The sequence below is a fragment of the Pteropus alecto genome, unplaced genomic scaffold (assembly GCF_000325575.1).
Source record: "Pteropus alecto unplaced genomic scaffold, ASM32557v1 scaffold16, whole genome shotgun sequence".
In the NCBI taxonomy this organism is placed as follows: Eukaryota; Metazoa; Chordata; class Mammalia; order Chiroptera; family Pteropodidae; genus Pteropus; species Pteropus alecto.
In genome coordinates, this window is record NW_006438867.1 from 2115458 (window position 1) to 2127771 (window position 12314).

The following is a 12314-nucleotide window of genomic DNA, read 5'->3' on the forward strand; positions in this document are numbered from 1 at the left end:
AGTTTCTTCTTTTCCTTCTCTTGCAAGCATTAACTAGGAAAAAGTATAGTTGTATTTAATATGTCAACTATTAAATCGACTGATAGCCCGCCAAGATTTTTTTCCATTGACAGTAATTAAAAGTTCTACATATGTTAACAGCAGTTGTGTTTTCCTCGTTAGGATTTGTTGGCAAAATTTTAAACAATTATGCAGCAGCTTATTAAGAAGCTACCAAAGCTGTTTAATTAACTCTTCAGTTTTCCTGGGTTGTTGAGACTGCATTTATAGATTATATAATCTATTGTCTCATTCTGGTAGCTTATAGTTACGCAAATTAAGATCTAATGTCAGTAGCATAACTTCTGTAAGCAACTTTTTTCTCATTTGTAAAAAATGAGATTATACTAAATGACTGCTTACCACTTCCAACAGTAAATGGTAAACCAAAGATTTACCTTTATTGAAGATTGTCTACAAGGACGATACTTTTAACTTCACATTTCATTAAAATCAATAAGCTACATGTATAATAAGCCGTGGTAGTTTGAATGAGTGATCATGTTGGTAACATTATGAATTATCACTAGGCTTACTATACTTTTAGAATCCTGTATAGCTCCCAGTATGTGAATTTAGAACAAGGTCTTATGTACAGTTCTAATTTAGAATTAATGAATTTCCAAATGGAGATTTATGATTATTAATCTACCGCACATTCTGTATTTTCTAAAATGGTGGTATAATTTAGTGGAAAGAACTCTAGGCTGAAAAATCTTACGATCCTTGCTCCAGACCTACCACTAATTGCTTTTGAGTGAGTCACTCAAACCATCTAGGCCTGATATTTCCTCATCTCTATGGGGAAAGGGTTGAACTGATTATTGTGGTCCCACTCAGCTCAAAAAGGAGTAATGCAGTCTCAGTTCACCATGTTTGTTGCTAATGGTATATTCTGGTAACTCATTTCAATATATTTGTTTAAAGCACTTAACGTACAGTATCTACCAGTTTTGTCATTATGGTAGCTTGGATTTCTCCCAATCCCTTTTCTTCTTCACTGGTTATATTTTCACTCTGCAGCAACAGCAGCAGCAGCAGCAGCAGCAGCAGCAACAGCAGCAGCAACAGCAACAGCAACAGCAGCAACAGCAACAGCAGCTTTCCCAGTTTACACCCCAGCAACCTCAGCAGCCCACAACTTCTAGTCCTCAACAGCCAGGGGAGCAGGTATATGCTTTTCTGTTTTCCATATGTTTCGTATTGTAACTTTTTTTGTTATTCTGAACATATTTCAAGTTCTTTTATTTACTTTGTTTCAACAAACATTTCTTATACTGTTTTTCTTTATTAACAGTAGTAGCAGTCTGTTATTGGGTTCCTACTTTTAATTCTCAGGACAGCCATACTGAATACATTATGTCACTTTCATCTTTCATGGTATGAAAAAATTCAGATGAATAACTTGCTCAGGGCCATACAGTGAATTGGCAGAGCAGGGATTCAAACCCAGGCTTATATTTTCTACCTAGTCCTCATCCTTCTGTTTATAGTATTTTATCTCTACTTGAATAGAGATGTCCCTATTATCATGAAGCTTAGGGCAGAGGGGAGATAGACAAAAAGAAATATTTGTATATTGTCAAACAATGAAATTTAAGAACTGCAGTGAATTTAAAGTAGAAGGAACTACAGATTTTTCTGAACCTTTGCTACACTTTGGAATCTTCTTGGAAACTAAAAGATACTGAAACCTGGGTCCCACACCCAGCATTTCTCTTAGCTCACAATTAAATATGACATTTTACCATCAGTCCTTCTAAATATTCCTTTACAAGCTATGTACCTTTTATTTCCTTTTCCGATGTAATGTGCTTACTAGAAATTCCAAAACTACGTTGCAAAAAGGGTTTTAAGCTTTAAAAAATAGATTTGACAAAGCTTTACAGAGAAGCCTTAGGAATTATTAATAGAACATCAAATAATAAACCAAAATAATCAATTATGAAAAATTAGGTTTTATTCCTTTCAAAATACCATAAATTCATTCTTGCTAATTCTAAATACCTTTTAAGTCTTTTCATTATGTTACTCTTTTTACAAGACTTAGTCTAATGTTGATATTTTTTTCTTATATAGGAAAAAATACAATTTCTTTTTACCAACACTAACTTTTTCTTTTTTTACAAGTAATGTATTTTTTTATTCAGGGTTCTGAACAAGGTTTAACCAGTCAAGAACAGGCCTTATCTGCTCAGCATGCTGCTGCTGTTAATCTTGCTGGAGTAGGAAGTTTTATGCAGTCACAGGGAGCTGGTTGGTATCTTCTTAACTCCATAAATTGAATTTCCTAAGTATCTAATCTAGTTGGGAATCTCCTCTTTTTAGTTTCTTCTTTTCCTTCTCTTGCAAGCATTAACTAGGAAAAAGTATAGTTGTATTTAATATGTCAACTATTAAATCGACTGATAGCCCGCCAAGATTTTTTTCCATTGACAGTAATTAAAAGTTCTACATATGTTAACAGCAGTTGTGTTTTCCTCGTTAGGATTTGTTGGCAAAATTTTAAACAATTATGCAGCAGCTTATTAAGAAGCTACCAAAGCTGTTTAATTAACTCTTCAGTTTTCCTGGGTTGTTGAGACTGCATTTATAGATTATATAATCTATTGTCTCATTCTGGTAGCTTATAGTTACGCAAATTAAGATCTAATGTCAGTAGCATAACTTCTGTAAGCAACTTTTTTCTCATTTGTAAAAAATGAGATTATACTAAATGACTGCTTACCACTTCCAACAGTAAATGGTAAACCAAAGATTTACCTTTATTGAAGATTGTCTACAAGGACGATACTTTTAACTTCACATTTCATTAAAATCAATAAGCTACATGTATAATAAGCCGTGGTAGTTTGAATGAGTGATCATGTTGGTAACATTATGAATTATCACTAGGCTTACTATACTTTTAGAATCCTGTATAGCTCCCAGTATGTGAATTTAGAACAAGGTCTTATGTACAGTTCTAATTTAGAATTAATGAATTTCCAAATGGAGATTTATGATTATTAATCTACCGCACATTCTGTATTTTCTAAAATGGTGGTATAATTTAGTGGAAAGAACTCTAGGCTGAAAAATCTTACGATCCTTGCTCCAGACCTACCACTAATTGCTTTTGAGTGAGTCACTCAAACCATCTAGGCCTGATATTTCCTCATCTCTATGGGGAAAGGGTTGAACTGATTATTGTGGTCCCACTCAGCTCAAAAAGGAGTAATGCAGTCTCAGTTCACCATGTTTGTTGCTAATGGTATATTCTGGTAACTCATTTCAATATATTTGTTTAAAGCACTTAACGTACAGTATCTACCAGTTTTGTCATTATGGTAGCTTGGATTTCTCCCAATCCCTTTTCTTCTTCACTGGTTATATTTTAAAATAATATACTGCATTTTATATTTTGAAAGAAAGCCTTCTTAACAAAATAGCACTAGTATTAAATTTCATTGAGATGCAGAAAGAGGGATATAGTGCTGAGGCACACCTGTACTCCCTTCCCTTTTATGTCCAGGAAGTTCTATAATCAGTGGTACCCTCAACTAACAGAAGACTAAATTTATTCTGAAATGTCTGTGATTTTTTTTTTTTTTAAGATTAATCATACTGATAACTTTTCTATTATTTCATTTTCTGTGTTGTCCTTTTCTAACCCTGGTAGCCTTCAAACTTTTTGACTGGCCTGCTTTCCCCTTCTCCTCTCTGTAGTGTTGTCTCAGCTTGGCTCTGCCGAGAACAGACCTGAGCAAAGCCTTCCTCAGCAGAGATTCCAGCTCTCCTCTGCCTTTCAACAGCAGCAGCAACAGATACAAGTAATCCAGCAACTTCACTCTGATTACATTTTAAAGATACTCTGCTCCAAAAGTACCTCAAAATACCTTACTTTATAGTTTTATTAAGATTATATATAAATAGGTAAATAATTTAGCCAATTTTATTTAAAAGTCTGACATTTTAGCCAGTCTTCTTGGAGCATATATTTTGTACATACTCTTCCTAATTTAAAATCTTTCATGAAGTGCTGGTGGCACATTAACATCCATTTTTGTAGTTTGCAGTATATTTGAAGATATAGTTGTAAGTGCCAATGGTTAACTTTTTAATATTGTACTGCAGAAAAAGGCAAGTTCCTATTAGTAAATGTCATACCTGTTTTAGAAAAATGTTACTCCATTATTTTAGGAAGTCAGCATATTGTAGTTGACTATCTTTAATATGCAGGGTGGTTTTATATTGATAAGAAGTAGCATACAACAAAATGGTAACTGAAGTTGCTGAGTTACTGCAATATAGACTGGCAGGGCAAAGTAACAGAAATACTTTTGAAGTTTACCAAGAATCATTTTTAAAGCCCTCAGCAGGCTTCTGTGCCACTGGTGCTGTTTGATTGTGCATTGTCTGAATGTGGTATAGTCCCTTTTTGTTATCTTGGTGCTTTCTCCCTTTCAGTTTTGTTTTCATCTCTCAGGAAAAGCACCTTTTCATATCAGCCTACATTTAACATAACTTGACTTTTTTGTTCCTTCCGTTTTGCAGCAGTTGCGATTCTTGCAGCATCAAATGGCTATGGCAGCAGCAGCAGCACAAACAGCTCAGCTACATCGTCATCGGCATACAGGCAGCCAGTCAAAAAGTAAAATGAAGAGAGGCACGCCAACCACTCCAAAATTCTGAGTCTTGCATTTTTTTTTTTTTTAAACATGAGCATCGAATCAAAAGGTTGAGTTTATACTTCATTTTTGTTTTTTTTAAAATGTGTCAGTATTTGACATTGCTAGATGTACAAAGTATACAGAAGCACAACCCTCTGATTTTTGAAAACAGGGAAATGGTTTAATGAACCATTAGGGTTGGTTTGCTTAAGGTACTGCTTTTTCAGAATGGTTTCTTTCACTGTACATAACATAGAAGTGGCCTAAGAAATACTAGTATGAAACATCTTTCAGAAGAATGTAGTTTGATATTTATTTAGTGTAAAAGGTTTGTGCACAGCGTTAACAAATACAGTTTTTACAAATGTTTTGAAAATGTGCTGGTTGTTTATTTGGGTGTCATACTCTTAATTACTTCATCCATCAGTTTTTTTACTTCTTTGTGTCTTGTAACTGCTCGGCTCATGCAGTCCTGAAGTTTACCTCCAGTTAGCCCACTTCCACCTGAAAAATTATTGTGCCAACACTTAATACCTGTTATTTTACTTATAACGATCAACATCATGTCAAACAAAATTCAGTAATGTAAACCAGAGGCATGGTCTCAAGGTTTGCAAGTTATGTTTTAACAAGACCTCCAAGTGATTCTAATGCATGACATAAGTTTAAGAACCTCTGGTAAACAGTATAAAAAAGCAAGGAATTTGAGATAACAAAAAAACTATCCTCTAAACTTGCATTAGGTAAACAGTAAAACATCCCATGTTCCATTGGCCTTTGCTATCGTAATATAAAGAAGTTCACAATGAATTTTCATCTACATATTTAGGACCGAAACAGAAGTAACATGCCTGGTTTGTGAAGACAACATAGCTTGCTTTCCTCATCCATCACCACTGTTAGAGTTCCAGTCGCCAGATGTTCCTCCTCTGCAGTAGGGTCAACTATGAGCAGAGTGCTATTTAAAAAGTTTTTAAGTGTAAGTTATCTATTAAATTTTATTTTAGGATAGTAAATATGCAATTTTTAAAATACACGTGATTAACTTACTCATCAAACACCGCAAAGGAAGTTGCAACTGGATGAGTTCTAATGTTCAAACAACTTTTCTTCTTTAAATTAACTTCTGCTAAAGCAGTTTCTTCATTTATAGTAACTTCAGGCAATTGTACTATAAAAAGTAAATATGCTAAGTAAGTCTCCAGTTTAAGTAACAGATGTGGCTTTCTATGCTTCCTTAATTTACTTTTACCTAATGTTTAAGTTGTCCAGAAGTATTCTTTTTAAAAATTTATCTTAAAACAAGGTAAATACAGTATATATAAATGTTATTCTTTAATTTAGAAACGCTAGAATGATAGCTAAATTTGAAAGTTTAACAAAACAGACAACATTCTGACACATTAGTAGGAATATTGCCTTTTATTAAGGTTGCTTACCATTTTTTAAAGCTGCTAACAAAGCAAACGTACAGGCATCCAAAATATTTCCATCATAGTCGAGGCAAATGAGATCACAGTAGAGTACCCAAGCAAGCTAAAATAAAGTTTACACAAAGTTACTGTAAAATAAACCTGGTGAGTAGAACATAATATTTGTATCAACTTACCACTTACCACAGAACCCGTAGACAAGCAAGATAACCTTCAAGGCTCAAAAACTTAACCAAAAACAAAAAATCCCTTTTACCTTTATGAAGTAAAAAACCAAAAGAGTGGACAGGTTTGATAAAAGCTGGCCTTTGATTACCAAGCTAACAAGTGACATACATTTCCATTCCTATTGCCAAGTTAGCAGATGAGAATACTTCTGAAAGTCCCAAATGAAAATCAAAATGTACCTTCCCAAGGAAACCTTAATATGTGAAGTGTTTTAGCATGCGAATCAATATATAATCAAATGAGAAAAGCCTGCAGGTTCTTCTAATCAACTTAGTTCTAAGTTTCCAAACAGACTTGGAAATTTACAGTGTATATATTCATTCAGCTAAACACATTAGCTGATCAGGTATCAATAACTGCTATAAGATAGAATAAAAAATGAATGTTTGCTGTAGAAGGCAATTAGTTAAAATTGGTGGTTTTTTATGAACTACATAGTTACAGGATAAGACATTTTTACTGAATTCCATCTAAAAACAACACATCCATATTTAAGGCCTCTGGTTTATTTTAATTTCCTTGTTCACTTCTAACCACAAGAAACACTTTATAACTAATAAAAATTCATATATAGCTTCTTTATTCCTCTTACCTTTCCTGGAGAAATGCATAAGTCTTCTTTCTGAATTATCTGTGAACTTGATTTAATGACAAAGAGCACAGTAAATGAAAGGTCAAAACTATCCGAAAATGAATGACAGTCATAGTTTAAAATGACAACTATCTTACTTTTCAATGACATCTGCAATGAACTGGCTAGCCACTTGGGCCTCTTCTCCAGGAGGTCCAGACCGAAATCTCGATGAACACAGAGGTGGTAGATCCACATTAGGAACTGAAAGAAACACTCTGCAGCTATAAAATCAACTTCACTTCTGGTTTATGGAAGTGTTATTAAATTGATCTACTGAAAGGCAAATGTAGCCACAGACAGGCTTTTCCAAGTGGAAAAAATTGTAACGTCAATTATATTATTTTTGGTCTTTATAAGACTTTTAGGCTTAGATAAAATAAAATTTTACTTTTTCAACTTTTCACCCGCATAAATAATACCAAAAAGAACAAAAAGCATTTATTTAAGGCCTAATTCTTCACAACTTTTCTAGATTTTTTTTTTTTTTCCCAAAATACCTCAACCTATAACAAGATAGCCCCTTTATCATACTCAGTTCTGCATTTTTAAAATGTTGGTTCCTACTATAGGGAACAGGTGATCCAAGTCAAGAAAAAATGGTCTAATTGAATCTTTATGGAAACAGAAAAGTTTGCAATTACAGCCCTTTGCCTAAGATTCTATTTTCTTGGTTGTTGACATGTATAAGCAAAAATTGATCAAACAAGTTTGAAAATTATACAGAATTCTCTACTTCGCTATTATGCTATCATACACAGAAAACTTCAAGAATGTCTGCTTCATTCCTGTATATATTTCTGATTCTTAATTTCTTAAAATCAACTAGTAGGACTTAAGTACAATATTGGCATTAAATGTGTTAAAGTATTTATATTAAAATTACAAAACCATTTAGCTTACCAACATATCCTTTATCAGGGGCATCTGTTGGTGGTGCTGCAAATTCCTATCGAAGCAAACAAATGTTTCCTATGAAAGAAACTACTAAAAAATTGTAAAGACACCTTAGTAGTCAGTTATGAAAGGCTCTACCAAAGACCTTATTATCTAGTTAACTACCATATCATCTATGCTTTGAAGTCGTGTCGGGGACTCTGGACATTAGCACCAGTCCTCACATTAGCTCTGCAGGGTAACAAGGCAATAACAGCATAGTCCCCTATACTGCTGTGCTACTCATCAAAATTACCTGGGGCTTGTTTAAATACACTGGATTTCTGCTCCACCCTTATTTCCATTCAGTCAGTAACCGAAAATTGAATTTAAACCCCAAAGTGATATAGACACAGCCAGATTTAGGAACTGAGCAAAGGCTGTGGAATCAGGGGGCTCAAATGTCAGACTCACACTGTGTAAGTTACTTAATCTCTTACCATTCAATTCACTCATCTGTAAAATGGGAAGTTAATGGGCTTACTTTTAGAGGCTGTTAATGAGGATGAAATGAGATAATGCTGTTCTAACATGAAACCTGGCAGTTAAATGCTCAAATCTTGTTAGATACCACCCAAATTTACTAAAGAATCTCAACTTGCGTGCAGTAAGTCAGAGTAGTCAAAACAGGCTCTAGAGTCAGAGTCTTAAGTTCTATTTGTGAGCCTTATGTTCCTGAACAAGTTACCAAACCTCATGTAAAACAGGAGACAGTGAAATTATACCTCAAGTGATTGTTCTGAGGATTAAACTAGTTAATTCTTTAAAACACCTAACATAAGTTGCCTGGAACACAGGTACTCAGTACATGGTATCATTCCCACAACCTTTACTTTTGAACAGTTTCCATTTTCTATACATTAACACAGAGTAAATGCCATCAGTGGATAAAAGGATGTCACCAAAAATCTCTTGTCAAATGACAACTAAATTCTTTAAAAAGGTGGTGAGGATTTAAAAAATTGATTTCAGTACATTCAGCACATGTTCATAAATTATAATCGAGTCATTAAACTTGGGTCGTATTATCTAATACTCAAAGATCTGACTGCCAAAACAGTAGAATTACGAGTATATATTATAATCTAATAGTATATGAAGCTAATTTGGTAACTCAAAACTCATTAAGAATATATTAAACTTACTGCTTTAATTCCACAAATAACTGTTGTATTTCCCAGCTTCACTAAAGCAGAACCATCTGCAGTACTAATTGAACCTGAAAAGATATTTAAGCAAAATAAAGTCCATAGAAAGTTTTCATTTTCTATATATTATATCTTGTTACATATCTCGGCTGCTTATGAAAATGTATTCCTGGCTTGTCTTTTTTTTTTTTTAATTATTATTTATGCTTACAGCATCTGGTCTTCCTAGGTGGTCTCCCATTCAAGTACTAACCAGGCCTGACCTCGCTTTACTTCACGAGATCAGACATTAGGCTTGTTCAGGGTGGAATGTCCGTAGACCATGGACCATGGCTCCACTGGGGCGTGAACCCAAGACCTTTTGCATGTAAAGCAGATGTGCTAACAGTCACACTATAGAACCATGTCCATAGCTCAAGTCTTTTTAAAGTGGTATAACTACTTAAAACTATTATTTTAAAAATTATTCACCTTTCCTTGAATTTGAGTCAGTCATTATTCATTCAGTTACAGGACTACTGTACAGGTAAAAATCTCATAACAAAATTACTGGAGTCCCTTACACATAGTAGAATCTGGCTGAAATACTGTTTAAGTAGCTCAAAGAATAAAATTTGGAAATGCCATACAGATAAAACTAGAAAATTCCATGTTTGCGACAAAGTTTAATAAGTGTAAGACATAAAAAAAGCCATGTCTTGGAGATTTAGAAGGAAGGGGGAAAATGCTTTAAACTTTAAAACTTTAAATGAAGAACAATTCAATTGAGAGACTACTGAATTTACAAATAAAAATTCTTTACTAATATTAAAAAAAAATTCTGTTTTCAAAACTGAAGCAACTTCAACATTCTATTTTAGAACTCAAAATATCCTTACCTATGTTGACAGTTGTGGTTCTGAATTCACCAAGTTCTCTTCCATCAGGACGGCAGTTCTCTTTCTAAGTAAATATACGTGAAAGTAGATGATAACTACATGTATATTTTACACACAACTAGGTAAAATATATTAAACCTTGTTAATTGAAATTACTTGAAATTTTGAGTTATAATTGACATAACAGTTTCAGGTGTACAATGATACAATTTGATACCTGTATATATGAAAATTGTCTAAAAGAAGCATATGATATTGTTATCAAAAGGCATAACATGTATATAACCACCTTTACTCACCAAAAATCTCCTGTAATACTCCAGAGGTTCCACAGTTCTGAAACGTGTTAAAAATATATCCAAGGTAAGCTAATGAATCTTAACATAAATCCAGACACTGGCAGATTTTTAAAGTGTAGTGATGCAGCATAAATCTCCTGAATGTGTAAGTTTCTCTCATAAATTCTGATACTTACTGTTGACGTATAACTTAATTATAAAAAGTAGATACCCTTGTAGCAATCGCTCAACTGCTGTCATTAACTCTACCTTTAACAATTACAGGATTGGAGCCCAAAGCCCTGGGCATCTTTAAAATATTAATCCAGGTGTTTCAAAGTCACTCTCGCTCTGAAGCAGATTCTTAGGAAGTTACATTTTTATTTTATTTAGCATATTCTTTAATTATGACTAGGTAATAAACCATTATAATATTAGTACCTGTGACTTTTAACAACCACAGTATATTTTTGTTTTTACTTAATAGTTGTCGAAAGTGTAGGCTCAGGTACTTTGAAATTCCACGAGTTACAACTGGACTCCCCAATAGATCTTGTTTAACAAAATTAATTTTAAAACAAGTATATGTACATCATTATATCATGAACTCGAGAGTTTATACCAATAGAAACTTTAAATGTAATTGATTTCCTTTGGAATCTTATTTACCCATTTAGAAACTTGACAACGAAAATCTATAGGCTTTGCCAGAGTGGCGCGCGCGCGCATTCACACACACACACAAAGGCTTAGGTAGAATCTTAACATGGCGCAATCCTTCCTTTTAGAAATCAATTACAGGAGAGGGCGAATAGAGTGGCATGTGATTCTGATACAGCACTTTTTAAAAGACTACAATTGTGTCTCCTGGAGCTGCACGTCCACTACACACCAAGCCACAAGCGCTCGCGGCAGGTACAGTACGCACAGTCCCTTCTATCTTCCCGTCTCACCGATGAGAGGAAACCTACGCCCCTTTCCTCTCACCATGACCACCTCCAGGTGAGAAAAATCCCTGCTAAGGGTTAAAGGAAGCCGCTATCCGCCAGGGTACAAACTCTCTCCAACCAACAACACTCACTTGAACCCGGCCGCCATCTTTCCGCCTGGGCGCCTGCGCCGGAGCGACGCCGCGCCTGCGCCGCAGCAACATCGCGCCTTCGGGCCGCGCGCCGGCCCAGCCTCCACACTTTCGCCGCGGGCGCCAGCGCTCTTCCCCCGCTGGAGGGCACACGTTCTAGCCATACGCCCGTCTGGGATTCCTTGCGTTCTATGCGTTTTGACGAATCTGCTGTTATAGAAGCGATAAGCTTCTCTCTTTAGAAATAGTTCAAGACTTTAAGAGAAAAATCGACCTTATAGCAAATGGTCCAATATTGAGTGTGAAGCGTTATTCTAATGTTTCTGCATCCTTTTCCCGTCACTGTCTTACCCTAGCTCCGGGTTTTCCTTCTCTCAGGTAAAGGGCTCCCTGCTTCAGCACCGGTGATCACATAAATTTTCTGTGCGTTTATTATCCGCACCAGGTTACACGTTGGTGGTCCCCGAGCGGGCTCTAGAGGGGCGACTTGTGTTGTTGGTTGTGTCAAGACTCAAGGCTTCCACCTCCTTCCCGGGTAGGGTGGCCAGATAAAATTCAAGACATCCAATTAAATTTAATGTCAGCTTTGAAGTAAATTTTTAGTACTTGAGTATGCACCAAATTGTTATGAGGCTAGTGGGAGCAAGGAAAGTTTTAGAAATAGTGGTGATGGTTGCAGAAAATTGTGACTGTAATTAATGCCACTGTACTGTACACTTAAAGTGGTCGGTTAAAATAGCAAAAAAAAAAAAAACAGTTTAAAAAAATTATGTATTATACCAGAAACTTTTAAATGGGTGGGTTGTATGGCATGTGAATTCTATTTTAATAAGGCTTTTAAAAAACTATTAGTTGTTTATCTGAAATTCCAATTAAGTGGACATCTTGTATTTTAACTTGCTTATTCTGGCAACTACTTTGCGACAGTGCACCTCCCTCCCCACGGACTAAGCGCCGGGCACCCAAGAACTGCGTATTCTTCGCCTGGCCGCGCGAGGGCGCTGTGGGCG

General features: G+C 35.2%; 3 protein-coding genes across 25 annotated transcripts in view; 2 read left to right on the forward strand and 1 right to left on the reverse strand.

The window, feature by feature from the left end:
* The window catches only part of SUPT20H (SPT20 homolog, SAGA complex component), a 34841-nt gene extending 29774 nt beyond the window's left edge, over positions 1–5067 (forward strand). For 8 of the 23 annotated variants that reach the window (XM_025049533.1, XM_025049524.1, XM_025049535.1 and 5 more), the window contains 4 exons: positions 1099–1209; positions 2190–2295; positions 3748–3851; positions 4576–5067. In XM_025049533.1, coding sequence (XP_024905301.1) covers positions 1099–1209; positions 2190–2295; positions 3748–3851; positions 4576–4713 — 459 coding nt within the window. In that variant the 3' untranslated portion in view covers positions 4714–5067. Of the gene's footprint in view, positions 1–1052; positions 1210–2189; positions 2296–3747; positions 3852–4575 lie in introns of those variants that run through there. The other 15 variants (XM_006915797.3, XM_015592413.2, XM_006915803.3 and 12 more) reach the window with 10 other exon arrangements.
* On the reverse strand, positions 4980–11425 carry EXOSC8 (exosome component 8). The gene is made up of 11 exons (XM_006915796.3): positions 11305–11425; positions 10245–10281; positions 9946–10009; positions 9065–9138; positions 7887–7932; positions 7082–7187; positions 6945–6990; positions 6131–6227; positions 5742–5862; positions 5543–5649; positions 4980–5195 (listed from the first exon to the last, which is right to left on the reverse strand). The coding sequence occupies exons 1-11, from the start codon at positions 11319–11321 to the stop codon at positions 5080–5082; spliced, it is 831 nt and encodes a 276-aa protein (XP_006915858.1). The 5' UTR covers positions 11322–11425; the 3' UTR covers positions 4980–5079.
* A 127-nt stretch (positions 11426–11552) lies between these two features.
* The window catches only part of ALG5 (ALG5, dolichyl-phosphate beta-glucosyltransferase), a 39768-nt gene continuing 39006 nt past the window's right edge, over positions 11553–12314 (forward strand). Inside the window, exon 1 of the mRNA XM_025049536.1 lies at positions 11553–11682. The gene's annotated coding sequence lies outside the window, so the exon portion shown is untranslated. The remainder of the gene's footprint in view (positions 11683–12314) is intronic.